This window comes from Littorina saxatilis, linkage group LG4 (assembly GCF_037325665.1).
Source record: "Littorina saxatilis isolate snail1 linkage group LG4, US_GU_Lsax_2.0, whole genome shotgun sequence".
Classification (NCBI taxonomy): Eukaryota; Metazoa; Mollusca; class Gastropoda; order Littorinimorpha; family Littorinidae; genus Littorina; species Littorina saxatilis.
Window position 1 is genome coordinate 26,941,192 of NC_090248.1, and position 27,833 is coordinate 26,969,024.

At 42.6% G+C, this 27,833-nt stretch overlaps 1 protein-coding gene across 2 annotated transcripts in view; it reads left to right on the forward strand.

Moving 5' to 3' along the window:
• Window positions 1-128: 128 nt before the first annotated feature.
• LOC138964359 (synaptophysin-like) overlaps window positions 129-27,833 on the forward strand; it is a 164,919-nt gene continuing 137,214 nt past the window's right edge. For both annotated transcript variants that reach the window (XM_070336292.1, XM_070336291.1), the window contains exons 1-2: window positions 129-158; window positions 7,076-7,141. In XM_070336292.1, coding sequence (XP_070192393.1) covers window positions 141-158; window positions 7,076-7,141 — 84 coding nt within the window. In that variant the 5' untranslated portion in view covers window positions 129-140. The remainder of the gene's footprint in view (window positions 159-7,075; window positions 7,142-27,833) is intronic.

Sequence of the window (27,833 nt, forward strand, 5' to 3'; positions counted from 1 at the left end):
CTAAATCAAATGATATAATATGCACATTTTTAAATGAAATTAATGATTCGAAAAAAGTGTTTATTCTGGTCCTTCACTTACATTTTTATTGCACCAATCCACGCATGGTCACTCATTCCATCCACATAAAGCATTTCAAGATGGAGGCAGCAGGACAGGTTAGTCTGTAGCAGACAACATTTTTTACCATCTCAGTGTTTGTAGGTCGTGTGCAGACTGATATTGCATGCATTATACATTTGTGTTAAAAACTATACTTTACAGGCCCTAAGTTGGGCTATGTATGTGTTGAAAGATACTATTTTTGACGGAGCATTCTCGTGTTTCGATTCCTGTCGGGGACATTATTTTGATCTTGATATATTACGCCAACAGCCTGAACAGGTCCCAAACTTGGGAATATTCGTTGGCGGAAAAATTAGTCTGGATCTGGATCTGGATCTTTTACGTTGCAGGAACCACTGTTGGTCATCTTCGCAACGGATGCGGGAGAGCGCATAATAATAATTTAAAATACAATAAAAGTCCTGACTTTGGTGGGACAGGGCATCTTCTTCTTCTTCTTCCCGTGGGGGACCGGATCCAATTTCTTGGATGTTGAAGGTCCCGCGGTGATGTCCATACACTGTTGGCCCCCATTGCGGTCTGTGCCAGTCGTGTAAGGAATTTAAAAAGCCAAAGCTGGGGGAGGGGGGGGGGGGTAGGGGGGATGCAGGAGGGCAGTGGAGAGGAGCTTGGCTAGGTTTTGGGGTTATTAAAACTTTGTACAATCCATCAACGGCTATGGGAGGGAGGTGGATGGCTGCAGGGCTCTGCTGCCACCGAGTCGTGACATGAACGACTCAAGGGAGGGGGCGGATGTGGTGGAGATCGGGAGCTTGTTCCACTCTGATGTTGTCCGCGGAAAAAAGGAGTGGGACAGTGAAGGGTGGTAGTCCTGTTCTTGATGGATCCTATTCCCTCTCGTTCTCGTGTCTGATGGTTTGAGAAACGCGGTCTTATCAATGCCGACCATGTATTTTTTCATTTTAAACATCATCGCTAGTCGACTGTTATGTCTTCGTTCTTCGAGGCTCTTCCATATACAGGCCTGTCGCTTCAATGTCTTTTCCACTCTTAGTGGCTTGTTAAAATGATAAAACTACTGAGTCTGTAGGTGATCAGTGTTGGGGCAGCCCCAGTGATGACAGTCTCAGCGCTGAAGAAGCTGCGCTGGCTGGCTGGGCTGGTCGTGCTGGAAGGTCTGTCCGTACGAAGGAGTTCTTGTACTGGTCTGTCTTGCAGATGGGGATGCGAAAGCCTCGTGTGTTGTTGACAGCCTGCCGCTCGATGATATTGTTGCTTTCATACCCCTGGAACCTTGTGGGGATGACTCTCCATCGTCCGCTAACGGCGGGGGTGAGAAACTTGTCTGGAGGGAGTGCGGGGATCAGGCCCTCAGAGATCCTGTTGAGGAAGTTGAGGTGTAAGTGGGGGGAGGTTCAGGTTCTTCAGCATGTCGCTGACGCAGCCCGGGCTTCTCGACTTGTAGTCTAGCGTGATAAAGCGGGCTGCTTGGCGCTGAACTCTCTCCAGCCTCTCGATGTCCCGCCGGAGGTAAGGGTCCCACACGGTAGCTCCATACTCCAGCGTGGATCGGACGAGTGTTATGTACGCCAGGCGCCTGCACTCCTGTGGGCAGTTCCGGAGATTCCGGTGTTCCGGGTGTAGGAAGCCCACAGTTGATCCAGCTTTGCGGCAGATGTTGGAGATGTGGGAAGACCAATTTAGGTCGGCTGAGAATAGTACTCCAAGGTAGGGGTTGTGTTGGACCTGCTGGAGGATGACGTTATCCAGGCTGTATAAGTAGGACGATTTGCTTCTGGTGGAGAGGATGTAGCACTTTTGCGCGTTAAAGCGCATGCCCCACTTCTTGGCCCAGATCTCCAGCTGTTTGAGGTCTGCCTGCAGGGTGAGGTGGTCTTGGAAGGTGTGGATCTCCCGGTACAGCAAGCAGTCATCTGCGAAGAGTCGCACTGTTGACTTCGCAGATTCAGGCAGGTCATTGATGTGGCACAGGAACATCAGGGGTCCTAAAACAGTGCCTTGGGGAACGCCTGATAGGACTGCCGCTTCTTCGGACGCTTCACCCTCCACTACCACTCTCATCGTCCGCTTCGTTAGGAAGCCGTGATTCCTGTCAGTTAGGATGTTATGTATCTGAAGCCGTGATTCCTGTCAGTTAGGATGTTATGTATCTCAAGCCGTGATTCCTGTCAGTTAGGATGTTATGTATCTCAAGCCGTGATTCCTGTCAGTTAGGATGTTATGTATCTCAAGCCGTGATTCCTGTCAGTTAGGATGTTCTCCAGGTGGTTTCGAAGGTGGCGGCAGATGAAGTGTTCCAGCAGTTTACTGGCCACTGATGTGAGGGATACTGGCCTGTAGTTCTCTGCTCGGTTTCTTCTCTGCTCGGTTTCTGTCGCCCTTCTTGAAGACCGCCGAGATGTTTGCAGTGAGCCAGTCGTTCGGGGGTTGTCCTGTCTCTATAGAATGGTTGAAGATGGTAGTGCGGGGGCTATGGTTTCAGCGCAGGTTTTGAGGATCTTGTTGGGGATGTTGTCTGGTCTGGATGCTTTGGAAGGGTTGAGGTTTTTGAGTAGTTTGGCGACGCCGTTGGTGTCTATGGTGAGGTTGTTGATGGTGGGGTAGGGGGGGTCTTTCATCTCAGGAGTCATTGGGGTATTATTATGTTGTTGATTATTGGTAATGTTCAAGAACTCCTCTGTATTTGCAAGAGATACATTGGCAGCTGCGGATGATACTTATAGTTTAATGTTTCAGACATGGGCACCTTACTGAGAAAATGTAAGTTACTGAAAATAAGGAAAAGATGGGAAGGAAAGATCCTAGTCATTTCCTTGTGTTTTATACTTATACTTTATAGTAGAATTAGTACGCAGTACATGTATCATCCGTTACTGTGAGTCTATTTTGAGTTTGAAAACAAGTGATCCCAGAGCAATGCCCTGCTTTGGGAGAAGAAGTTGGGTTGTGGGCTGTTGGTCTTTAATTTGCCTCCTATCAGTATCACTGTTTAAAAAGACCCCCCGCAGGTTAGGGGGAAGAATTTACCCGATGCTCCCCCAGCATGTCGTAAGAGCTTTTAGCAACTAACGGATTCTGTTTCTCCTTTTACCCTTGTTAAGTGTTTCTTGTATAGAATATAGTCAATTTTTGTAAAGATTTTAGTCCAGCAGTATGTAAGAAATGGTAAGTCCTTTGTACTGGAAACTTGCATTCTCCCAGTAACTGAGTAAGGTAATATATTGTACTACGTTGCAAGCCCCTGGAGCAAATTTTTGATTAGTGCTTTTGTGAACAAGAAACAATTGACAAGTGGCTCTATCCCATCTCCCCCCTTTCCCCGTCGCGATATAACCTTCGTGCTTTTTAGGAAAATGATTAATGGAGATTAGTGATGTACTGCATTGTGTTGTTACCGGCACGGTTGGCCAAGTGGTAAGGCGTCCGCCCCGTGATCGGGAGTTGTGGGTTCGAACCCCGGCCGGGTCATACCTAAGACTTTAAAATTGGCAATCTAGTGGCTGCTCCGCCTGGCGTCTGGCATTATGGGGTTAGTGCTAGGACTGGTTGGTCCGGTGTCAGAATAATGTGACTGGGTGAGACATGAAGCCTGTGCTGCGACTTCTGTCTTGTGTGTGGCGCACGTTATATGTGAAAGCAGCACCGCCCTGATCTGGCCCTTCGTGGTCGGCTGGGCGTTAAGCAAACAAACAAACTGCATTTTGTTAACTTTGACATGCTGCTTCTAGCCTCGGTGGCAAGACCAGTGATTCACGTTGCTTGGTTCGCGGACGAATCCAGTGATCAATGCCACATCCGTGACTCGTGAGGTTTGTTGTTGCAATCGCAATTCGATCACCGAAATGCTTTGGAATAAAGAAGACGCTCGGAGTGTATACAGTGGTCAGGATCTTGTATACACTCCGGCGTTAACTTCCGGTCGCGAAACGAATTTGCCATTCGACACCACTTTGCAACAGGAACGCAGAGCAGTCGATTATAAGAGTACAAAGAAACGAAAATCTGATACTGCACGGCCTTTCCTGTAACGTAGATAATATTCTCGAGGTGTACTTAAAAGACCATAAACTGAACCGCATCGAAACTCGGAGCGTCATCCGACGTCATTTTGCGAAGGAACGCTTCACTTTCGATTCATGGTATCAAAGTACCCTGGGAACAAACACAGACAAAAACAAACACACACACACGAAATTGATGCTTCACGGCAGTTTATTGTCGGCTTTGGAACACACTTGGACTGTGTATCGACCTAGAAACGGGTGTATTCTATGTGAATGTACATTATTTGCTGACACTCAGAAAAAGAGATAGCGGAAGTCCATACGTTAGACTGATTTTTCATTGGCTACTTCTTAACGACTTGTTACGAGGCATTTCATTGGTTACAGATTTGTAACAGAGCTTTTCATTGTCAGAGTGTATACAGACCCATTGATCCTGTATACACTCAGAGTGCGTATAGCTTTTGCCTAAAGAAGAATAGAGCAAAGAAGGAAAAAAAAGAAGTTAAAACTTAAATAGATGTTAAAAAACAACAACAAAACGCGATGGCAGGGCTCGAACCTACAACCTCATGAACTCTAGCACAGTTTGCTAACATCTGAGCTAAGAACTGATATCTGCCTAGACTCTTGTTGCTGCTACTAGCTTTCCGCTGGAAGGAAGCGACCCGAATTTCCCAGCATTGGGATAATAAAGTAAATGAAATGAAAAATGGTCTCAACCACTGTTTCTCAAGTAGGATCTCATTGGCCATGACCAAACTAAAGAAATGTATATATGAGGATAGTGAATGATAGTGTTGATTGCATTACTTAGAACCCTTCCCATTTTTGAGTCACTTGAGAAAAAGTGACTCTATGTAATCAGTCAGTGTTAGTCTGTCCGGCCGGCCGTCCGGCCGGCCGTCCGTAGACACCACCTTAACGTTGGACTTTTCTCGGAAACTATCAAAGCGATCGGGCTCATATTTTGTTTAGTCGTGACCTCCAATGACCTCTACACTTTAACGATGGTTTCGTTGACCTTTGACCTTTTTCAAGGTCACAGGTCAGCGTCAAAGGAAAAATTAGACATTTTATATCTTTGACAAAGTTCATCGGATGTGATTGAAACTTTGTAGGATTATTCTTTACATCAAAGTATTTACATCTGTAGCCTTTTACGAACGTTATCGGAAAAACAAGGGAGATAACTAGCCTTTTCTGTTCGGCAACACACAACTTAACGTTGGGCTTTTCTCGGAAACTATAAAAGTGACCGGGCTCAAATTTTATGTGAACGTGACTCATTGTGTTGTGAATAGCAATTTCTTCCTGTCCATCTGATGCCTCATATAATATTCAGAACTGCGAAAGTGACTCGATCGAGCGTTTGCTCTTCTTGTTTGTATAAGTGAAGATAGAAAAAACATTAGTGCAGCTGATAATTTTATCTATCAAGCTCGCAAGAACTAACACAAGAAAGTATACTTTTACTAACAAGGTTGCACCAATGTTGAATTCATTAGTAATTGCTACAAAAAAATGCAAATAATTTTAACAAGAACATATCAACTGGACAGTGACCCAAAATAGATTAATTTTTCAATGGCAATAACAACCACTTTTGGTCGGACACTTGGGTGGCTGCTTTGACAGGTTCAACTGTATATACATGTATGTTATAATTTCAGTTTTCTGAAGGTACATGTCACAGTCACAAAAATATGCGTCAGTCAAAATTGTATAAATGAAAGCAGCTGTTGTGTTTGGATTGATCCAGGTTGAACCGGTAAGGAAAGTAAATGCTTCGGGATTATGTTAGTTTGACTTCTGAAGCACACAGACTGTGTGTGCGCGCACATGTAAAACACTGCATTAATAAAAAACGCTCGCGCTGGACCCGAGTACTCTTCAGACTGGCTCGCTCCCCCAGTAGGAACATTTTTCACAGACTTTCAAAGACATTAGTTACATTTGCCATTTTTCAAAGACTTTCACAGACTTTTTAGGTCTTTGAAAAAAAAATCATTTCTCAAAGAGGTTCAAAGATCTTCACTGACCGTACGAACCCTGTCAGACCCCAACATTTCTATGATAATTTGTAACAAATGGAGCCAAAATATTCAAGGTAATTAATAAATCATCGAACTCAGACAATAATCGGGCAGAAGCTCTCGCCGGCCACGTATCAACGTACATCCGATGCTCAGGACCTACAGATAGGTGACGCTTTGGCGATTGAGGCTTCGTCTTCAGCTCTAACACGCACGCAGACAGTCAGGCTGGTCTAATCTGCACCAGCGGTGTTGGAAGGTTTTGATTTAGAAACACTCGAATGTTACTTCGACGAGATAAACGAACCAAAAGTCAAAAGTGTGCCCCAAATTCGGAAAATATTCTTTCAAAACGGCACTGTAAAAACCATCAACATCACTGTGAGAAAATAAACAATACAAACACAACCAGTTCCCCTGTGGAACATTTCGGGTGGACTTTCCCACGACCTGACCTACAAAAATCCTCTGTGTGTGCGTGTGATGATGCGGGAAATAACTAGCACGCTGGCTGGCTGTTCTATCAGGCTGGCTGTTGCTCCGTGTGAATTTCTCCCACCGCCAAGTCGTTTTTGTGGTTTATTTCGCATTTAGGTCCCAGGTAACATTATGAAGTTTTAATACGATCAATCGGACCTATTATCAAGTTAGTGTATCAACTTTTGAACGAACTGCGCCCAGTAGTTTCCCAGCAATAAGCTGTTAAGTCGAGACAGACACACAGACAGACACACAATTAAAGTCTGTTGAGCCCAAGTACTAGCGTACTCGGGGACATGGGTTTGCAATCACTTGAATTCAATTTAATTGAAAAGGGAGGGGGGGGGGGGGGGGGTATGTTAAAGCTTGTTAATGTTTACCTGTAAATTCTGTAAAGGAAAGAAAATACTGCAAATGCTTCAGGTAATTTAAAAACAAAAGTTAATCAAATATTTTCCTTTGTTTTAGATTGCAAGCAACTTCAACGCTGGTGTGTTCAAGGAACCAAGAGGTTTCCTCAAGTTGATCCAATTTGTAAGTAACTGTATACATATGTTTAAGAAGTGTGTTGTGTCTTATCTGACATAATTATCTGCTTTAATTGTTTTCAATTCAGGAATTCACACACACATATAATTTTTTTGTCAATTTGTTTCGTGTGTTTGTTCCTTGCGTTGAAGCACTCTGATTTACACTCTTTCTCTGGCTGTCTTTCTGTCTATGTCTCTGTATGTCTCAGTCTATCTCTCTTATTCTCTCTTTCTCTCTCTCTCTCTCTCTCTCTCTCTCTCTCTCTCTCTCTCTCTCTCTCTCTCTCTCTCTCTCTAAACATTGATACCACTAACATTTTGTGTAATATGATATTGACAAGTGTTTTTTTGCACAGAATTGAATATCATCCAGGATAAAAACATGTGTCATGTCATTGAAGCATGTGTTACCACTGCCTTATTTTATAGGGCCATAACTCTGCTATATGTGTGAATATTTCTGTGGCTCAGCCCTTGTTACCTCCCTTGCTCCATATTTTGGTTGACAAGCAAGTTGAAGGTGTGTGTGAGAGAGAGAGAGAGAGAGAGAGAGAGAGAGAGAGAGAGAGAGAGAGAGAGACACGCTTTGAGAGTTTATTGTCCTCAGCTTTAAAAGCCCTTTAGACAAGGGGATATAATTTACAGAAGAAATAAACATAACCATCTCTGCAAACACATCCACACACACACTCTCTCTCTCTCTCTCTCTCTCTCTCTCTCTCTCTCTCTCTCTCTCTCTCTCTCTCTCTCTCTCTCTCTCTCTCTCTCTCTCTGTGCCACACACACAAACACACACGCATTGAAGTGCCTCTACGCTCGCGCTCACACACGGATTCTTCCTCCCAGTTGCATAATCATCATACAATAATGCATTAAAATTCGTAAAAAAGTCTAAAAGCAGCAAACACATCATTGAAACTTAAATCATTAAGAATGTTATGGGAACAGACCACCCATCTGTTGTTTACTTAATACTCTACAATGTAAATTCTCTTTCTTCCATTTTTTTCTTCCTTATATCCAAAGCCATGGCAAAAAAACATGCAAGTGATCTCATCACTCTCAAATCACTCGATGCCAGCAGTCCAAAAACAGTGTTCATCAATCAATCAATCAATATCAATATGAGGCTTATATCGCGCGTATTCCGTGGGTACAGTTCTAAGCGCAGGGATTTTTAAATTTTTTTTTTTTATGCAATTTATATCGCACACATATTCAAGGCGCAGGGATTTATTTATGCCGTGTGAGATGGAATTTTTTTACACAATACATCAAGCATTCACATCGGCCAGCAGATCGCAGCCATTTCGGCGCATATCCTACTTTTCACGGCCTATTATTCCAAGTCACACGGGTATTTTGGTGGACATTTTTATCTATGCCTATACAATTTTGCCAGGAAAGACCCTTTTGTCAATCGTGGGATCTTTAACGTGCATACCCCAATGTAGTGTTCATGTCAGGCTGAGAGGACGCACATTCTAAATTTGCAAACTTTTGACTTTTTTGTCTCAAACTGGCATAACATTTACACTTGAAGAGGAAGTATAGACTTCATCTTCTGGTTCCTCTGTACACAATGGACATAAACAATTTTGTACTTGCTCATCAATTACAAACCACTGTTTATTGCTAAATAAACCACATGTCCTCAGTCTGAATCTTGCAAAATGACTCGCTTGAGAGAGAGAGAGAGAGAGAGAGAGAGAGAGAGAGAGAGAGAGAGAGAGAGAGAGGAGAGAGAGAGAGAGAGAGAGAGAGAGAAGAGAGAGAGAGAGAGAGAGAGAGAGAGAGAGAGAGAGAGAGAGAGATCAAATCAAATCAAATCAAATCAAATTTTATTTTTCGAGGGTTGTGGCATAAGCAATACAACGAGCTTTTTTTCAACCAGCCCTCGCCCAGAGAGGGGACTAATCTAATCACATATTTACACGGATATTCACGTAGAAAAAAAGGTAGAGAAAAACAACAACATATGAATATTTACATATTACATATTATACACAAATATATATATATATGTAACGTAGTGAAAACAATGCTGAATACACAAGCTTTGAGTGTTTTTGTGTGGATATAATGAACACTGATGCTTTGGACAAATGAAAATATAACTAAACGAAGTCTTCCATCACTGTGATTTTTTGTAATTTAACATTAAATACAATGAAAGGTGTTTTTTGAAAGTATTGAGACTCATTGGGACTCTAACAAATTCCGGGAGAGAATTCCACAGGACGCTACCAGAATAGGCTAAGCTTGACTTGAAGAGATCTATCCTTGGAATTGGGACGTTAAACTTTCGGTTTGGTTTGACTTTAAAGTTTGCAACAAAAGTTCGTGGTGCACGGCCGGAAAGTATTTTGTGAAGGAGCACGCCTTCATTTAATTTAAATCTTTCTTTTAATGGGAGAATCTTAAGTTTCTTATAATCATCAAATACAAGACTGGATTGTTTCAGTAAAATTAGTTTTAGCGCTCGCCTATGTAAACTATACAATGGTTTTAAAATATTAACACTGGCAGAGTCCCAGATGGTCGAACAATAATCTGTGATGAGAGAGAGAGAGGAGAGAGAGAGAGAGAGAGAGAGAGAGAGAGAGAGAGAGAGAGAGAGAGAGAGAGAGAGAGAGAGAGAGAGAGAGAGAGAGAGAGAGAGAGAGAGAGAGAGAGAGAGAGAGAGAGAGTATGGAAGATTCTGGCAACAGCTTGTGTGTACATGTATATGTGGTCATGGCAGCTGTGTTCATAACAGGATGTTCCATGGATATAGATTATCTGAGGATAATGTATTTGGTGCCACTCTTGTGTGAAGATTTATGACCCTGCCTGTTTTGTGTCACTTTGGTAGTAGGATTAGATAGAGAGGGAGTGAATCTGTTTGCTTGTGTGTGTGCACGCGCAAGTGTCTGTGTTTTGTCATCCATCAGTCGGAAAATACAAAGCTTTTTACAGTCCCAAAGTGTGTCAGTGTGTGCGTGCACGTGCATGCATATAATATTATTTGATAATGTGTTGGCGTGTGTGTGTGACAGTGTGTCTTAGTGTCTGTGTTTTGTCATCCATCAGTCAAAAATACTAAGCTTTTTACAGTCCCATGGTGAATATTGGCTTACATGTCTGTGCTCATCACTGTCTGAAATAGGGATTGTGAGGAAATTCAAGGATTTATAGGCAATACCAGAAATGGAGCTATGTTTGCATGCTTCCGCTCATTAGACTCTGGTTGCTTGCTCTCTATGTGAAGAGGATGACTGGGGACAGTTAATATTTTAGAACTGTTGATTGCATGACTTTGGCAATGAGCAGGCTTTTTTTCAGATTAAGATGACTGACCGTGGTCATTGTGTTAATGTATTTTCATTGAAAGCATCAATTATTATGATATTTTACTATTTAAATTAAATTGGCCACTGCTCATATTTATACATGTACTTCGGTTGACAGACTTTTTACTTGTAATAATAATGTAATCAGTTGAATTAACCTCCTGTCATGAAAGATCGAGTAGCTGTTTTTTGTGTGAGAGCCAGTGCAAGCCGGGTTTGGACGTGTTAATAAATCGGTTCGGAAAATGGCCAGCACAACCGCTGTTTAAAGGGCACCCTGCTTAGATGTTAATCATAGCTGAAGAGCTTTTTTTTTCATGATTTTGTTTTATCTTGTTTCTTTGAAGTTGTATTTCATATATATTATTTATATTATATGGGTCATGTTCAGGTGTTTCCATTTGGAGGCGTCTTGCTGAAATGTGTATAGCTGACAAGCTTCTTTTTCTGTAAATGTACTTTTTTTCTCTTGTCTTTTCTATCTCGTATTTTTGTGTTTTGTTTTGCTAGTGTGATCGATGACGTCCCTGTGATCAGTCCCCCAGCGCAGTGTTTTTTAGAAGGCCATTGGATTAGCAGTGATAATACCCCCTGTTAATGTCTCTAACTCTACATTGTTTTTTCCTTCTTTGTATGTCCCTTGTGTCTGTCCTTCCTTTCTTTCTGTTTCTGTTTGTCAAGATTGCTGAGGAGGCCACTTTACACTTTTTTTCTTTTTTTCTGTCCTTATTTTTATTTATTTTTTTTATTTTTTTTCTCTATTCACTGGTTGCCCAGATTGGCGAGGACGCAGAGCCTGTTCAATAACTCCCTTGCCCTATCTTACACCGGGGTAGGAGGAAAGGATCGCAACTCTTGAGGAAGGGAGAGAGGAGGAAAAGGCAGAATTTGGCCAGCAAACTGGTTGGAGGCGAAGACTGGAGGGCCATTGATCATGCTTTGCATCTGCACAGAGTGGGAAAGAGACAGGCAGCTTTCACAGCCATTAGGCGCTGATCGCCCCACGTTCATTCCAGGCACTCCCCGCCGCCTTTCCTCTCCTATAAGGTGCGCGGCTTGCTTTTTTTTGCTCGTCATCAGTTTTCCCCGAGGCCGCCTTCCAGCTTTCTTGGATCTGCCTGGACCCTATCTGTCGTGCGGTGGCCAATTTTAAAGAGAGACTGGCTTTACGCCTGGCCTGTATTCAGCTTTTGTCTGCGGAATTGGATCTGAGGCCTGCGTGGGTTGAATTTCTAATCACGTTCATTATTTAAGAGTTTTTGTGCTCCCTTTTCTTTACCCTTCTTTCTGTGAGTTATCGGTGGTTGGATTAGCCGAGAGGGCGTCTTTGAGGGACTGGATCTTCAGAAGACTGAGACATGTTGACACTATCTGTAGCCTTTCTTCTTTTCTTTCTTCAAATTCATCTCCTTTCTTTTCTTCTTGGAATCTCTAAAGGCACATACCTTGCAGGGTTACGGTTTCTTTAGCTTTTGGCGACCGCATACCTAGGTTTTACAATGATCATAAAACCTTTTGAACTGAGTAAGAAATGGTAGCTATTTGCACAGTGAGCATTATTTTTTGATGGTATGTAGCAGAGCTTAGAATAAGTTCATTTTTACTCTTTGTTTTAAAACTGTAAATCTGTTAATACGTGTAAATGTTGCCGGGATTACATATTAGCAAGCAAGGTGGGTAGATCCATGACATGAAAGATGTAGCGCCCCTACCTCTTACCTATCCATGTCAGGCCCACCCAGATCAAGTACTTGGTTACTTGCGGATGAAATAGCTGATTTGCATACACACACAAACATGGGCGGTGAAAGACAACGGGTCAGTATCGTCAAAATGAAAGGGGGAAAGCAAAAAGACGAGAGAAAACAAGTCTCCTGCAACTTGAATGAAAACAAGAACAATATTTTGTTCTTTGGTTTTTCTTAGTGTGAAGCCATATTAGTGCTGTGATTGCTCACACAACAGTTTTCTCTTTGGAAGAAACAAGCGCTGTTTTTGTTGGTTTGGCCCGGTGGTTTTGAGATTGTCCTAGCAACACGACTGTAAGGATTCCTTGGCCGGGGGCACATGTCCACTTGAGGGATGAGAGTGTCATCTCTGTTCTTATTGCAGTTCTGTTATCTTCGCAGCTTTTCTCTCTCGGTTTCCTTGTTTTGCCTTAGTTTTTGTCGCTGTCGGAATCTTTATTGCCGTCCACGGACTTTGTTTAGCTTGATGGAGGTTCTTCTAGCGTTTCGATTTTGAATCGGTTGACTTATGTTTCAAGTTTGTATTGAGAAAAAAGTCAGTGTTTGCTTGTTTTAGGGCTTCACTTTGAGTTATGAGAGTTACTTCACTCACTGTGGTGTTTATTAATTTGTCTAATCTCTTGTGTTATTGCTTATTTAACCTTTTTTTTGGTTTTGTCAGTCAGCCCCGCAAGACCCACATAAATCGCAACAGTCAAAATCGTTGATCATTCAGTCACGATCTTAACATTGGGGTCCTAAAAACGCAGGACACTCCACCAAGCTTATCCGCGGACGGCTATAAAGCTTCAAACAACGACAACAACTAAGGCAAAGGCCCAAGGAAGCAGACATAGAGAAGCCGCGAAGATAACAGAACTGCAATAAGAGCAGAGATGTCGACACCCTCATCCCTCAAGTGGACATTGCCGCAAGCTAAGGAATCCTCACATTTGTGTTGCTATGAAAATCCGAAGAACACAAGGCCAACAAAAACAGCGCTTGTTTCAACCAAAGAGAACACTTTTTAATGCCTGCGTGATCCATTGCCTGCTGAGTTTATGTTGGTTTCTTCCTCTGTGTCTCGTGGCAACAGTTCTTCTTCCTCCTCCTCCTTCTCCTCTTCTTCTTCTTCTTTTCGATTCATGAACAGATCGAGTCGCTAGTTGGCGTTGCAAGTTCAGCAAGTTGAGTTTTGAGTAGAGTTGTCTAAAAGGGGTTGTTGGTGACCCAGGCTCAGTATTAAGCAGAATGTTAAAATTGTATACAGTTCTGTGGCAATCTGTGTTGGAAGATGAGAGACCTGGCACTGCCACCAAGGTTGGCAAGGAAACACTCCAGTGAAGGAGCAGCAGAGAGCAGTTTTGATTCCAGCATATCGTGTGTATTCCTATCGAAGTCTGTAATCCTATTAGTTCGGCGTTAGCTACGGTCAGTGTATGGTCTTTAACGTTGAAGTATGATGGTCTCGCATTAGTATGGATAATTTATTTGATTGTTATACAAGTAAACATATTTTTGTCCTGTCGTTTAGCTTGTTTGTACTTCTGCTTTTTTCCCTGTTTTTTTGTGTGTGGCTCCCTTTATCATATTCAGTCGGTGATGACAAAGCCGTTAATTCTGTACGTCCCGTGACACCAATAATATTTTCCGAACTGACACTGAACCAAGCACTCGAGTGTTGAGATTGGCATCTCTCATCCCGTTGACATTTCCAGTTGCCCCCCCCCCCCCCCCCCCCCCCCGACACACACACACACACACACACACACGACCTCCCGGCCTGCAGTTGCTGTTGACTTTGTCATCTACATCCCGCGAAGGCAGTGATTTCCAGATCGAGTGTTGGTTACTTGAGTGTTGAGAACTGCATGGGTTAGCCTTTCACTGTGTCAGCGCACTGTGCTCTTGTCGATGCTCGACCGCTGGCTATTGGCTCTGTTGCATGGGTGTTTTTAGATCATGGAAGTTTCTATGTTCGCTCGCTCTCAGCCTTTGAATGCGAGTTTTATTTTATTTCCGTTTCTGATTGATAGTTTTTATATTTGCTTGTTCTGTCCGTTCCGATCATCATCATTCTGTTCACATGGCTGATTTCAGCGATGAACTGGATCATCCGGAGACAGAAAGTATAGTTTTGTCTGACTTGACGCACGTTAAACAATGCATTTGTGACTGATTAGAAACGCCGTTACAGTCATTTCAATGAATTTAAGAATAAAATGGCTTCAATTGTTGACGTGACTGACCTGAATCTCGTTCGCATTCAGTATTTCTTGTGTTGCACGTGCACTACTCGTATCTTCCCCTCCCCATACGGGCCCCAATACTTCACTTCCTCGCTTCATCCCTGTCGTGTCCATTAGCAGAGTGGCAGCTGCGCAAGGATTCCTCCTGTGTCTCCCCATATATTATTAGAGGCTTTTTGTGTGTGTTTGTGATGCAGATTTCTCGTCGCCCTCGCCCAACTACCCTAATACTGTAGTTACAGCGGACAGAAGAAAGGCCAGCGGGAGAAAAGAGAAAAGGCACACTAAGGAAGAGGGGTGGGCTGGGAAAGGAACGGCTTTGACCCTTCTGTGGATCCACTCTTTCACGGCTCTCTTTGTGGATGTAGACCTGAAACGATCCGTGGATGAATATGTGAAGGATTTGACCGACCAAGGATCAAGTTTTAACCGATCTGGATACAAAAGCGTTGACCGATCTGCGGATACATGCTATAGCCGCATCTGCATGTGGATGTAAACTTGATCCATCTCTGGATGCAGGTTTTGACCGACGTGTCACTGATTGCAGGCTTTGTCCGATCCACAAAGGCACTCTGTAGCCGACCTCAGTTGGAGCAGTTTTTAACCGATCTTGTTCAAACTTTGACAGATCCGTGAATGCAGGCTTTGACCGAGCCATGAATTAAGGTTTTTGACCGATCTTGAGGAGGATTTTGACCGATCGTGATGCATGGCTTGGCCGAGCATTGCTGTACATTGTGCGAGACGGGATTGGGACCAAGCCGGTAGTGGTAGATTCAATTTTCCCTCCCCGGCGAACGGCGGGGGCATTGATGGCGAAAGAAACGGCCGATCAATGGAAAAAGCCCGCGAAACAATTGCTGGCCCGCTTTCCTAAGGGATCGTAATTTCATTAATTTGCCCCCGCCAAAACTGTTAGCGTTGCCGCCCCAGAGTTTGGCAGAGGGCGACGTCGCTACAAATTAGCTGACTAAATGGGGCAGGGATTCAATCACCTGGAGTGGGTCTAGTGTGATGTGCCTGCGAATGTTAACTTTAGAGTGAGGGACGAAGAAAAGATGAAAAGAAGAGTGAGAGACGAAGAAAAGATGAGCAAACGACAAAGAAAAGAAGATCCCAGTGTCACGGAGCGGAGATTAAAGGGTCGATGTCTAACCAGTCTTCTCTCTGCAGCTTTCAATGTTGAATAAGTCTGGAGGAAACTATGATAAGAGTCGATGTCTTATTAATCTTCTTTCTACAGCATTCAATTTTGAGAAGTAAGAAGGCTTGCATCTACTACAATTTCGTTTCTACAGGATTCATTTCCCAAGAAGTAACCCAACTCTCATTTCAGCCATCTGCAAAGACCGTAATTCCGAGGGAATGTGAGGGATCTGTGGACGGCTTCATTTAAAATTCATTTTAATTCTTCAAAAGCTACGTCGGCTACGTAATTGAATTCAGGTCACCCCTTTCAAGTAACGACCAGATCTTCATTATTCTGTACACACACACACACACACATACGCACTCCGGTTTGGTAAGTTACCTGATAAATAATGTAGCCTGTAGATTTAACGGGGAGACTGATCAGGCAGGAAGAGCAATGATACTTTTACATTTCCGATGTTCAGCGATAAACTTGTTTTCTTCGTGAGTTCGATCTTCGTGCGATTCTGGCGCGTTGTCACCAAGAACGTTAAAACAAAACTTGACTAAATGTAAAAACCAGGATATCATCATGATGCCTCTCTACAAAAACCAGGTCTAGGAACTCTTCATCTAAAGTCAGTCAGTATTAACCTCCTCAACACAATCCTCATCTTGTCCCATAGTGATTTATGCAGCCAAAGAACATGTGGTTCCCAACTCACAAGACCGATTTGTTGTCTTCCATTGCGAAATTCAGATCTACCCCAACTACGTGCATTGATCTGAGCAATAAAATGTAGATGCGATAATCTGCAAACATCTCTTCAACGCAATCTGCATCTTGTCCCATCGTGATTTCTGTCGGCAAAGAACATGTGGTTCTCAACTCACAAGACCGATTTGTCATCTTCCAGTGTGAAATTCAGATCTGCCCCAAGTACGTGTAATAAAATGTAGAAGCGATAATCTGAAAAAATCTTTTTGCGTGAACGCTGCCACGTTGTCATCAGTCCGATGTCTTTTATCCAGAGCAGGGATGAACACACTTTTTCGTCAGTAGTTTGTTATGTTTATCCGAAGACTGCTTTCCATTACTTGTCTGTTTTAGATTGACTCGTAGGGTTCTTCAGCCAGGCTGCAACACGTGCTTGTTTACTGACACGTTCTCACGCACGACATGTCGTAAATACAAGTTCTAACGATTGTTTTGTATTGCACTGATAGAGAATGTCGATATTTGTGAACGTCTACCATTTCCTAATGTTTATTTCATTATTTTGCATACGGATATGGCTAATAAGTGGATAATCTGTTACGACACGAAACGCGTTCTAAATCCGGGAAGGGAGGCTACTCCAACGTACTTTCCAAAGTGTACTCCTGCCTTAAACCTAAACCTATTTTCTCCTGATTCTTGGCTTTCATACCTGCCATAACCCTTCACATTCATCGAGATGGCACTAAAACTCGGACACTGTCACTTTAAACAAGGGGAAGTAATTACATGACAGGCCGGGAGACTCATCGACCTATATATAGAATGATGATTAGCATAGCGAGGGGATGGGCAGGATAGGACGGATCCTTTAGTCCATCGGATCCTTTAGTCCATCTCATTGCCGGGCTGGAGGTTCGATTGGTTTCAGATGTTATCGGGAGTGGTTCAGAATGCTTCAGTTGTAGCTAACACGTGGTGTTTTTTTTTGTCGTTCGTCTGAGTTCAGGTTTCGGACTTTCTTTCAGTTGAAATTCTTTGCTTTTACATTTGGTGCTGAAGTGAGAAAGAAGGTCTGTATTTGAAGTTGCCATCATGCCAAAAAGTGAAAATAATGTTGACATTAATGCCTAAAATTAATTTTGCTTTCTTGCTATATTTCAAGTCAAGATCGTCGACATTTTAGATGTATTTCCAAAATCCGACATATAATGTTGACATTAATGCCTAAAACTAATTTTGCTTTCTTGCTATATTTCAAGTCAAGATCGTCGACACTTTAGATGTATTTCCAAAATCCGACATCTTATTCAAACTAATCAAAACTGAAATCGTGTACGTTCATGTTTGAAATCGAGATTGTCAGGTGTTCCTCTTTTTTTGGATTGTTCAAGATTTCACGAAGAAAGGGAATCGTAATAGAACACTAGGTATAACGGTGATGCAGCGTAAAGCTTCGTTGTTTGAAAACAGCCTTCCATCTACCCCTTACCCTTCTTTAAACTTAAAGATACCGTCCTTTTCGTGCAAGGAATTATCAGTGTACACTATATCAAATCCGTCTTGTATTTGACATGTAATAAGACTTAAGAGCATCCTGGGCACATGCCAAAATGAGCAGCCTGAGTTTTGTGTGTGCAGAGTAGTGTTCTGTGTGTGTGTGTGTGTGTGTGTGTGTGTGTGTGTGTGTGTGTGTGTGTGTGTGTGTGTGTGTGTGTTTCAAACGAAATAAATACCGAAACAACTCTCTGTGCAGAAACCAGTCAGATTATTGATGTGTTGTGTGTGCATAAGCCCAAGGGCACTCTTACCCTGAATTCAAGCTAGAACATAATGGTGGGAATGAACAATGATCGTGTACTCGGGAAATAACGCGCCTTTAATGTTTCTGCCATTCCAACACACACTGGGTCATCAGATCACATTGATCCGGACATCCTTCGCCCATCCTAATGTCCACACAGCCACTCTCTAAGTGTTGACCAGCTTGTGCTCCGATCGAACCGACTCTGCCGAGGAAAAGGCTTATTAAAGCGTTGGCGGACAAGCCGAGAGAACTTCCGAAAATGGGGATTGCTTATGGGCAGAATATACCTGCGCAGTTTCAGCGGCACAGACGACGCACTGCCTATTATTTATGCCGCGATAGGGATTATGACGAGTACTTGGCCTGTTTTCCTTTCAAGCAACGTGTAGCGGGCTGGGATAATCTGAAGTGCGTCGTCGGTCCTGCTGAAGTTACAATATGTGAGCGGAGCCCCTTATCAGTACGACCTTAAATAGACAGCGTTATTTTCGAACCTGAGAACAACCATAAGCTGCAAAGGGCAACTATGTAAAAGCCACTTGTTTCCCATGCTACTGCTTGCTCGTCAGAATAACATGTAAAGCTATATCCTTTTACGGTGCACGAAACATCATGTAAATCGCCACGGATCCACACAAGCTTTTCTGAAGGCTATCAGCACCTTACCGCTTGAATACCATACTCGAAATGAGTGAAAAGCTTGGTGTAAAAGAGTTGAACTTTCCAACTGCTTCAATTTGTTTCTTATTGGATTATTGTTACATGGAAAATCGGAGCCCGGTCGAAGGGAGTATTGAAGTTAGTGCCTTATTGTAATTTAGTTTGGCCCTCTTCCTTCTCTTCTTCCTTCCCTCCTCCTCCGCCTCGTCTTCCTCCTCAACGCGCCCGTTTCTCGCATTGAGCTCACTGGTTCCTCCTCCTGCTGCTGCTCCTCCCTCTGCCAACACTACTTTTGTATGAAAGGCTACGACTGGTTAGCATCCTAGTTACACTGACCTATAATTCTGAGTGAACCCTAAGATCTACATAATACCACCGGGCTCCGTTAGTAATTCAATGGTAAAGAGACTGTCTGAGTACGCACACTCTAATGTCTATACTGACCAGCTCTGCAAGAAACTCAGTGACTTATGCCCGTCCCAATGTCTATACAGACCACCAAGCTATGGGAGTAACTCAGCGAGCCAGACACTAGGTGTCTTAAGTTCACCTTAGTGTCCACACTTACCACTAACTCTGTGCGACCGACAGTCTCGAAGTGTTTACCTCGCTAAAGATTGTGCTCCCATCGACACAGCTGAGTACAGCGAGGTTAATTAAAGCACTGACGGACAATCAGGAAAATCCGATGATGATGGTCAGTTGTCAATGCATTTTCGTGGTCATCACCTCCTGGTTCCGGGAGAGTACATATTGACGTAAAGGCATCGGACGTGACCGTTTCTTAAGGTCTGCACTATGGAAGGGGTAGTCGATCAGTGTCCGAGAGACTCTTTCTTATAATGTCACGGGTTTTGTTTTTAGGGGATGTCACCATTAGGTCTTTTCGATGCAGCACCTCCGTTAGTGTTCATGTGCTAATACGGCTGCGCTCTGAAAGGCATCAGTCGCGTCCTTTTGTGGTATATATTGATTATGAATTAGTTATTTTGGTTTGTGTTTGTCTTTTTCAACTTCGCTATCCCCCACCGTCTCCTTTTGTTCCTCTCCCACCCACCCTTTCTCTCTCTCTCTCTCTCTCTCTCTCTCTCTCTCTCTCTCTCTCTCTCTCTCTCTCTCTCTCTTCCCTCCCTCCCTCCCGAGAGTCCCCACCCCCCAGATTTCTCTGGTGTTTGTCAGCGAGTTCCCTAATTCGACGCAGCTAGACACGGCGAGGTTAATTAGAGCGTTGACAGATTCTGAGAAAATCCGTTGCCAGTGCATTTTGTGGTCATCACCACGGGCACTCCGCGCGCAGTCTGTCTTTTACCTTCCTCAGACAGCCCGCTCATTACAAGGACCACTTCGTAAAGCTAAAAAATCTCTGAATGCACTGAAGGTCCATCCGTTTTGGTGGCGGACAGGTCAACGTACATGATGGCATCTGACATGGCCGCTCGTTAGAAGTGGACTAAGAAGGGTGTTGTCAGTGTCCAAGAGATTCCAAGAGATTCGGTGTGGGCGTACATGGTCAATTTTATTGTCAGCAGCAAGGCACAGTCCACGGCACAGTCCTTCCCAGGTTTTTGTGTGGATGTGACCATCCCTCCACTTGGACACATACCAAAAATCCACACCCTAACTGATTCTTGTGTTGAGAGAGTTGTTGTTGTTGTTGTTGTTGTTGTTGTTGTTGTTGTTGTTGTTGTTGTTGTTGTTGTTGTTGTTGTTGTTGTTGTTGTTGTTGTTGTTGTTGTTGTTGTTGTTGTTGTTGTTGTTGTTGTTGTTGTTGTTGTTGTTGTTGTTGTTGTTGTTGTTGTTGTTGTTGTTGTTGTTGTTGTTGTTGTTGTTGTTGTTGTTGTTGTTGTTGTTGTTGTTGTTGTTGTTGTTGTTGTTGTTGTTGTTGTTGTTGTTGTTGTTGTTGTTGTTGTTGTTGTTGTTGGTGGTGGTGAATTGATTTCACAGATTACAACTAGCGTCCGTTTTGAAAATTAATTCATACAAAAAATACCTACTCAACTCTACAAAGAGAACACATCTGCTGTTTGTTTTTGGGTATGTTTCAAGTGGAGGGATGGCTGAGAAACGGACAGTCAGTGTCTCAGAAATTCTGTGTGGTGCGCACGTTGATTGTGATTTGCAGGGCTGTCCGCCATTCTTTATTCAGCGACTGCGATGTCTTGTCAACGTTCTGGCATTTAAATGGCTGCGTATTTAAAGGGGTCAACCGTAACTCTTGGGCACTGCATGTGAATCAGTTGATTTTGCATTAGTACTTTTCTGGTGCAACCTCTCCCACGTCCTCCTTTCTCTCCCATTATTTTTGTCGTTGATGTGTTTCAGAGTTTTGAATACGACATAACGTTGTGATACCTGATGTTCTGAACTATTTATTTTTTTTACTGCAGTTTGCATGTTCTGTTTTGAAATGTGCATGTCTGGGAGTGTGTGCAGTTTTTGTCATACGAGGCATTGCTCACTTTCCTTTCGCTTTTTATATTTAGTCAAGTTTTGACTAAATATTTTAACATCGAGGGGGAATCGAAACGAGGGTCGTGGTGTATGTGCGTGTGTGTGTCTGTGTGTCTGTGTGTCTGTGTGTGTGTGTGTGTGTGTGTGTGTGTGTAGAGCGATTCAGACTAAACTACTGGACCGATCTTTATGAAATTTGACATGAGAGTTCCTGGGTATGAAATCCCCGAACGTTTTTTTCATTTTTTTGATAAATGTCTTTGATGACGTCATATCCGGCTTTTCGTGAAAGTTGAGGCGGCACTGTCACGCCCTCATTTTTCAACCAAATTGGTTGAAATTTTGGTCAAGTAATCTTCGACGAAGCCCGGGGTTCGGTATTGCATTTCAGCGTGGTGGCTTAAAAATTAATTAATGACTTTGGTCATTAAAAATCTGAAAATTGTAAAAAAAAAATAAAAATTTATAAAACGATCCACATTTACGTTTATCTTATTCTCCATCATTTGCTGATTCCAAAAACATATAAATATGTTATATTCGGATTAAAAACAAGCTCTGAAAATTAAATATATAAAAATTATTATCAAATTTTTTTTTCCCAAATCAATTTAAAAACACTTTCATCTTATTCCTTGTCGGTTCCTGATTCCAAAAACATATAGATATGATATGTTTGGATTAAAAACACGCTCAGAAAGTTAAAACAAAGAGAGGTACAGAAAAGCGTGCTATCCTTCTTAGCGCAACTACTACCCCGCTCTTCTTGTCAATTTCACTGCCTTTGCCATGAGCGGTGGACTGACGATGCTACGAGTATACGGTCTTGCTGAAAAATGGCATTGCGTTCACTTTCATTCTGTGAGTTCGACAGCTACTTGACTAAATATTGTATTTTCGCCTTACGCGACTTGTTTTTCTTTCTGTTATTTTAACAAGGCAAAGCCCGATCCATACCGCAATACAAATCGATGCTGTCTGCATTGGTTCAAGTCAGTATTTATACAGGGAAGTTTACTCTGATGCATCAGTTTAGTGAGGCAAAGGACTCCCGCCTGTCTCCTTCTGACCAGAAACCGATTTTTCTCCGTCGTTTCCTGGGGGAGTGCAAAGATGCTCATACACCCGCCTATCTGATCACGCCGCTTGGTCGTGTAAACTTTAATTTTTCTTTTTTTCATTTGCGGAAAGAGGGAATAGGACTGGACACGGCTGCGAATATTTTGTTTAACCTCCGGCCCCTTCTTCCAAGGATGAAAAGAAAATTGAAACCCTGGAAGGATCCAGACCCGCCATCGAGCCGTGTGTTTGCTATTTGCTTTTCTCGCCCCAACATCTTTCATGCCACCTCCGCCGCCCCAGTTTTCTATTTGTGGCCGTCTGTCTGTCTGTCTGTCTCTCTCTGTCTCTCTCTGTCTCTCTCTCTTTTTTCCTTTCTATCTGACTGTTTATATATATATATATCTCTCTCTCCCTCTCTCTAACACACACACACACACACACACGCATGCACGCGCACACACACACTCAGTACTTGTGATAGCCAGCAAAGTTCTAACGACTCGCTCGGCTGTCATTCTATTCCGGTTTTCAGATTTCTTTTCTTCTGCACTGTTATATCCAGAAAATCCGAAAGAGGGGATAGAACTGGACATGGCTATAACTGTATCATCCCAGCATTACTACATCCGATCGCAATTTGCTTGATGAAGGTTTGATCACTCTTCTTTGCCTGGCGTTATCGTCTTGCGTTTAGTGTCTTAGCGGTGACTGATTACAACTTCCGAGTTGTGATGTCTTCCCGTTTGTCTTTCTATTCTGTACGGGTTTCTTCTCTGCTTCGGACAATTTTATCTCCATGGTACAAAACTGCTTTACGCGTTATCGTATAGCTGTAATTGATTGCGTCCTCCAAGTGTTCCGCTTGTCTCTTTGAATCTGTCTCACTATTTCTTTGCGGATGTAATGTAAACAAGGTTTTTGTTGCGCAACGTTGTAATGTCATGGTTTATGTTGGATTTTTAGCAGTAATTGTGACGCCTTTCTGCTTTTGTTGTTGAATCTGGGTTTTTTGTTCTGGGAAGATGTATTTTACCTTTCGAATCAATGTTGTCATCGGAGGTGAATTGCAACGGCGCCCTTTATTACATATTTACAGCGATTACACAATATAAGTTTCTTGATTTTTGTGTGTGCGCTATATGCTTCTGTGTGCTGCAGGCAATTTAATGAGGTATTTGTAGCTCCTCACTTGTCCAATGTTTGTTAAAAGGTTTGGTGTGAATTGGAAATGACGAGAAAGACATTTATATGTGTGCTTGCGCATTTCGGTCCATTTTCGATTTTTTTCCCCTGCGAAATAACATAAGCATTACTTTGAAAAACGAGATCAGCATACCAGAAAATGTAAGTTTGCTTTTAACAACTCAGCCACACTTTGCACTCCAAGTCTGCGAAACGGAAATTTATCAGGTTAAAAAAAATTGCCGACAAAATACAGCCGACTTGCCGTGAATGAACTATTTACACAGTGCGTCCGCGTGTGATTAGCAGTGACATGTTTTCCCGGACCTGCCGGATTGAAATTTACACGCCGCCATGGCTTTTTGTATCATGCACATGATTTTTTATTTCTCCGTCTGTCGCTTTCGATTTCTGCAACCGCCAGCCCTCTATGCGTGGTTCTGGAATTTCCGGAGACATTCTGATTTCTTAAAATGACGTGACTCGCCGTTGCAGCATTTTCTTATCTCCAACGCCTACAGCTACAGTAGAACACTGTTGACTCCTGGTAACGAATTTGAACCTTTGATTAGAAAATTGCCGTGTTAAGTACAGTAATTGTATAATTTTGCGCATTTGTTGCTAATGAGCAGGGATATTTTGGAACTAAGAGAACGTTTTCTTGTTCGAAATCTGTGACCTTTATGTCACTGTCAGATTTCAGCAACAACGACGACGGCAGTAACAACAACAACAGCAATAACAGACAAACAAGAAACCATAAATGATTTTTTGTCAAAGGCTGATATCGACAGATAAAAGCAACTTCTGCAGACAATGTGGACGCGTCGACATTACTTGTACAATGATTTGGTGTTGCATTAAACCTTGGTGATAGTGAGTTGTAAATCGTGCACACGATGTTAACGACAAACAACCAAACAATCAACCAACCAACCAACCAACCAACCAACCAACCAACCAAACAAACAAACAAACAAGCAAACAAACAACCAACCAAACAAACAAACAAGCAAGCAAACATAAATTATACGATTCAAAATAAAGTCAATAGACGACCAAACTGAGCCAATAGAAAGCAAATAGGCTTAATTTTGCCCTAGCGTTTCCACCCTCCGCTTTAAGAAAGAGCCAAAGAAAGAAACACACGCAAACCAGAACTAACAAGAAATTCCTCCGAGGTAGGAAAAACACCCCCGTCAACTGAGAAGGTTATTTCCCTTTGACCATTAATATGTTCCTCTATAAGTCCTTGTAGAATCTTAATCCACCAATAACTCCCTAACCGTGTGTTTGACTGGTCCCAATTTTTGTAAGGACCGTCTCAGGAATGTATAGAACCTGTTCACCAAGTTTGGTGACGATCGGTCCGTTCATTCTTGAGATCTATATATATATATATATGCGAACACAAACACACAAACACACAAACAAATAAACAAACAAACACATCGACCGAAACCTATACACACCCCTATACCGGGGGTGTAATAAATTAAAGCTACGGTCGAAACCGCCGAAGACTTACAAATACTGCCTGCTTGATATTCAGTAACCCTGAGTCGATCGAAGATGAATCGTCTCAGTTTGGGTGATCAGGTGAAAACCACGACACGCGCCTTTCGCTCTAATGATCCCCACTGGCCTATCTAATTGCCTGTCGTGTGGTGATCAGAGTTCACAGCATCCTTGGCACAGAACCAGAGAGGAAAACATCCAGGCTCATTATCGCTTGATTGATCCTTCACGTCTTTCGTTTTCTTTTTTGTTTTCTTTTTCAATTCTTATTCTAGTTCATATAATTCATTAGTGATGTTACAACTAAAATGCTCGGTGGTGTTAGTGCTTTTATAAGAGAAATCTCATTCAAAATCTTAATACTAGAGTGACCAATGTGATTCTCCTTCATAGTTTTATAGGCATTATTTTGTAACATCTGTCTTGTTGCTAACCCTTGCTCGCTTTCCTTATCTCTATTTTTCCTTCCCCCCCCCCCCCCCGCCCCCTTCCTTTAACTTTTGTTCTGTCTTCCTCCTTATCCCCATCTTCTGCCTTTTTCCTTCCCCCTCCTCGGCCTCCTCTCCTCCGCCTCCTCTTTAGCTTTCTCTTCCAATTCCTCTTGCTGCTGCTGCTCCTTTGCACTCGTTTGCCGTCTCTGCCTCTTCTCCTCGTCCTCCTCCACACTCACACCCCCCCCCCCTCCCGTTCCCCCTTCTCCGCCTCCTTCAATTTAATGAAATTGTGTTTTTTGTTAAATGATAGAAGAGCTGGGGAAATCTGTCTTGATGACTCCCGATTGTCCTGTCTCGTTATCTGATGCTGTCGGCTTCTTCAGCATTTCTTCATTGAACCAGCATTGATATATTTAGAGTTCGCTTGGTGTCTCGGTGAACATTTATCATCGGTGCTACGGGTTTTCTTTAAATCCATGAGCCATGTGTTTGTGTTTGCTGGCCGCTGTCCGTACGTTCATCTATTCATTTCTTGTTTGTACTGCCCAAATGACATGTGGAGGTTGTTCTAAACTTATGTGTTGCACTGTTGTGTCATCGTTACTAGTGCCGTACGTTCGAGATCGTTGTCACTGGAAGTGGAAGTCCTTGTGTTTGTGTAATAAAGGAACGACATTATACAATGGAACCTATCTAAAACGACTACTTAAGGGGCCGACCATTAGTGGTCTTTATAGAAAGGTCGTCACGGTGTAGACATGGATTATATATAGGAAAGTAAACCTTGTTGGAGATCCTTTCTTGTGGACGTATTGGGCAGGTGGTGATAATCTACATGTCGCTAAGGCAGATTTAATTATATATCATGTTCTTTTCTTCCTAACGTTTAATTAGAGACAAACGTTTAGCTGGGATGTCTCCTGGTTTACCGAGCCATTGCATTTTAATTTGCTTATGATCAGGTCCTCGGGCAACATGTTGTGTTTGTTTATTTGCTTGCTTCTTTACATGCTTGCTTGAGGATTTGTTTTTTGTGTGTTTTTGTTTGTTTTTTAATAGATAATTAGGCATATAACTTAAGCTTGGGTGTCTCGTGTGTTTTTTTCTTTTTATAATTCTGACAAAAAACCTGAATGGCACGTGAACCGTGGTTTAACTTGCTGGAGACCAGGCTCTGAAGCAATAACTTTTGTTTGTTTTGTGTCTGTTTTTTCCCCCAGCAGATGAATAATGTCCACTCCCACTCTTAACTTTCTGCACTTTCAATGACGCTCAGTTTAATGTCCTCTAGTATAAAAATGTAAAAAACAAAACCGCACAAGAACGATATGTTATTGGAACGTTTAATTTATGACAAAACAAACATTTTGTTTGAAACATTGGAACTTTGGCAGTTTGTCTGTTTTTGGATTCCTCCAGTATTTTTTTGAACGCTTAAAGACAAGCCAATGTTGTTTGAATTTTCCTGCAGAAAAATAATGTGAGGATGATGATTTGTCTGTGTGCCGTATGCACTTGATCCCCCGTCGTCGTGAAATCAAGAACCGAGCATCGGATTGTTGCTTTACTGGTGCTGGTGGGAGATGGACATAGACATGCGTCGATTTTATTCCCTGTTGCCATGAAATGGAAAGCAGAGCGTCGGAAGTTTTGTTGGTCTACAGACCGTCGTCGCCTATTGTCTGGACATTTCTACACCGTTGTCGTAAAATGGAGAGCCAATCTCGTAAATGTTATTCTCTGTTGCTATGAATCGGGGAGTAAAGCGTTGGCGGCAGTTTTTTTGTTCTCTGTAACCATCACCGTTTGTCTGGACAGTTCTACGCCATTGAATACGCAGTCAGTGGAAAACAATTCGGCTAACTTGCTCAGGTCCGCTAGTGATTTAACATGGATTAAGACTGTCCCTCCACTTGGACAATTTCCAAAACTCAACATCCTGAATGTTCCCTGTGCAGAGTGGGAATACTTTTTTATGAATTAATTTTGCAGACTGACACCCGTGTCTGTTAAGCAGCTAATACTTCAAAACAAACACAAGAAAGAAAGAACAGAGGCTGTTGATTAGTGGTATGTGTCCAAGTGGTGGTATGGTCTTATCCCACGTAAAAACCTGAACAGATCGGAGATGGTAAGTCGAATCGTTTGCAGGAAGTCAAAGACTAATTGTCTGTTGCTGTAGAATTAATGGAGAATCGTGTATATTTTATTCACTGTAGTTATGAACTTGGGAGCAGAGCGTTGGACGTTTTGTTGTTCTACTATAACCGCGACAGTTTGGCAGTACAGTTCAACGTCTGTTGCTGTAGAATGGAGGGCTAGCGTGGATTTTATTTTCAGTTCATATGAAATGGAAAGAAGAGCATTGGAAGTAATGTTGTACATGTATTGCTAACCGCCGCAGTTTGGCGGGGCAGTTCTA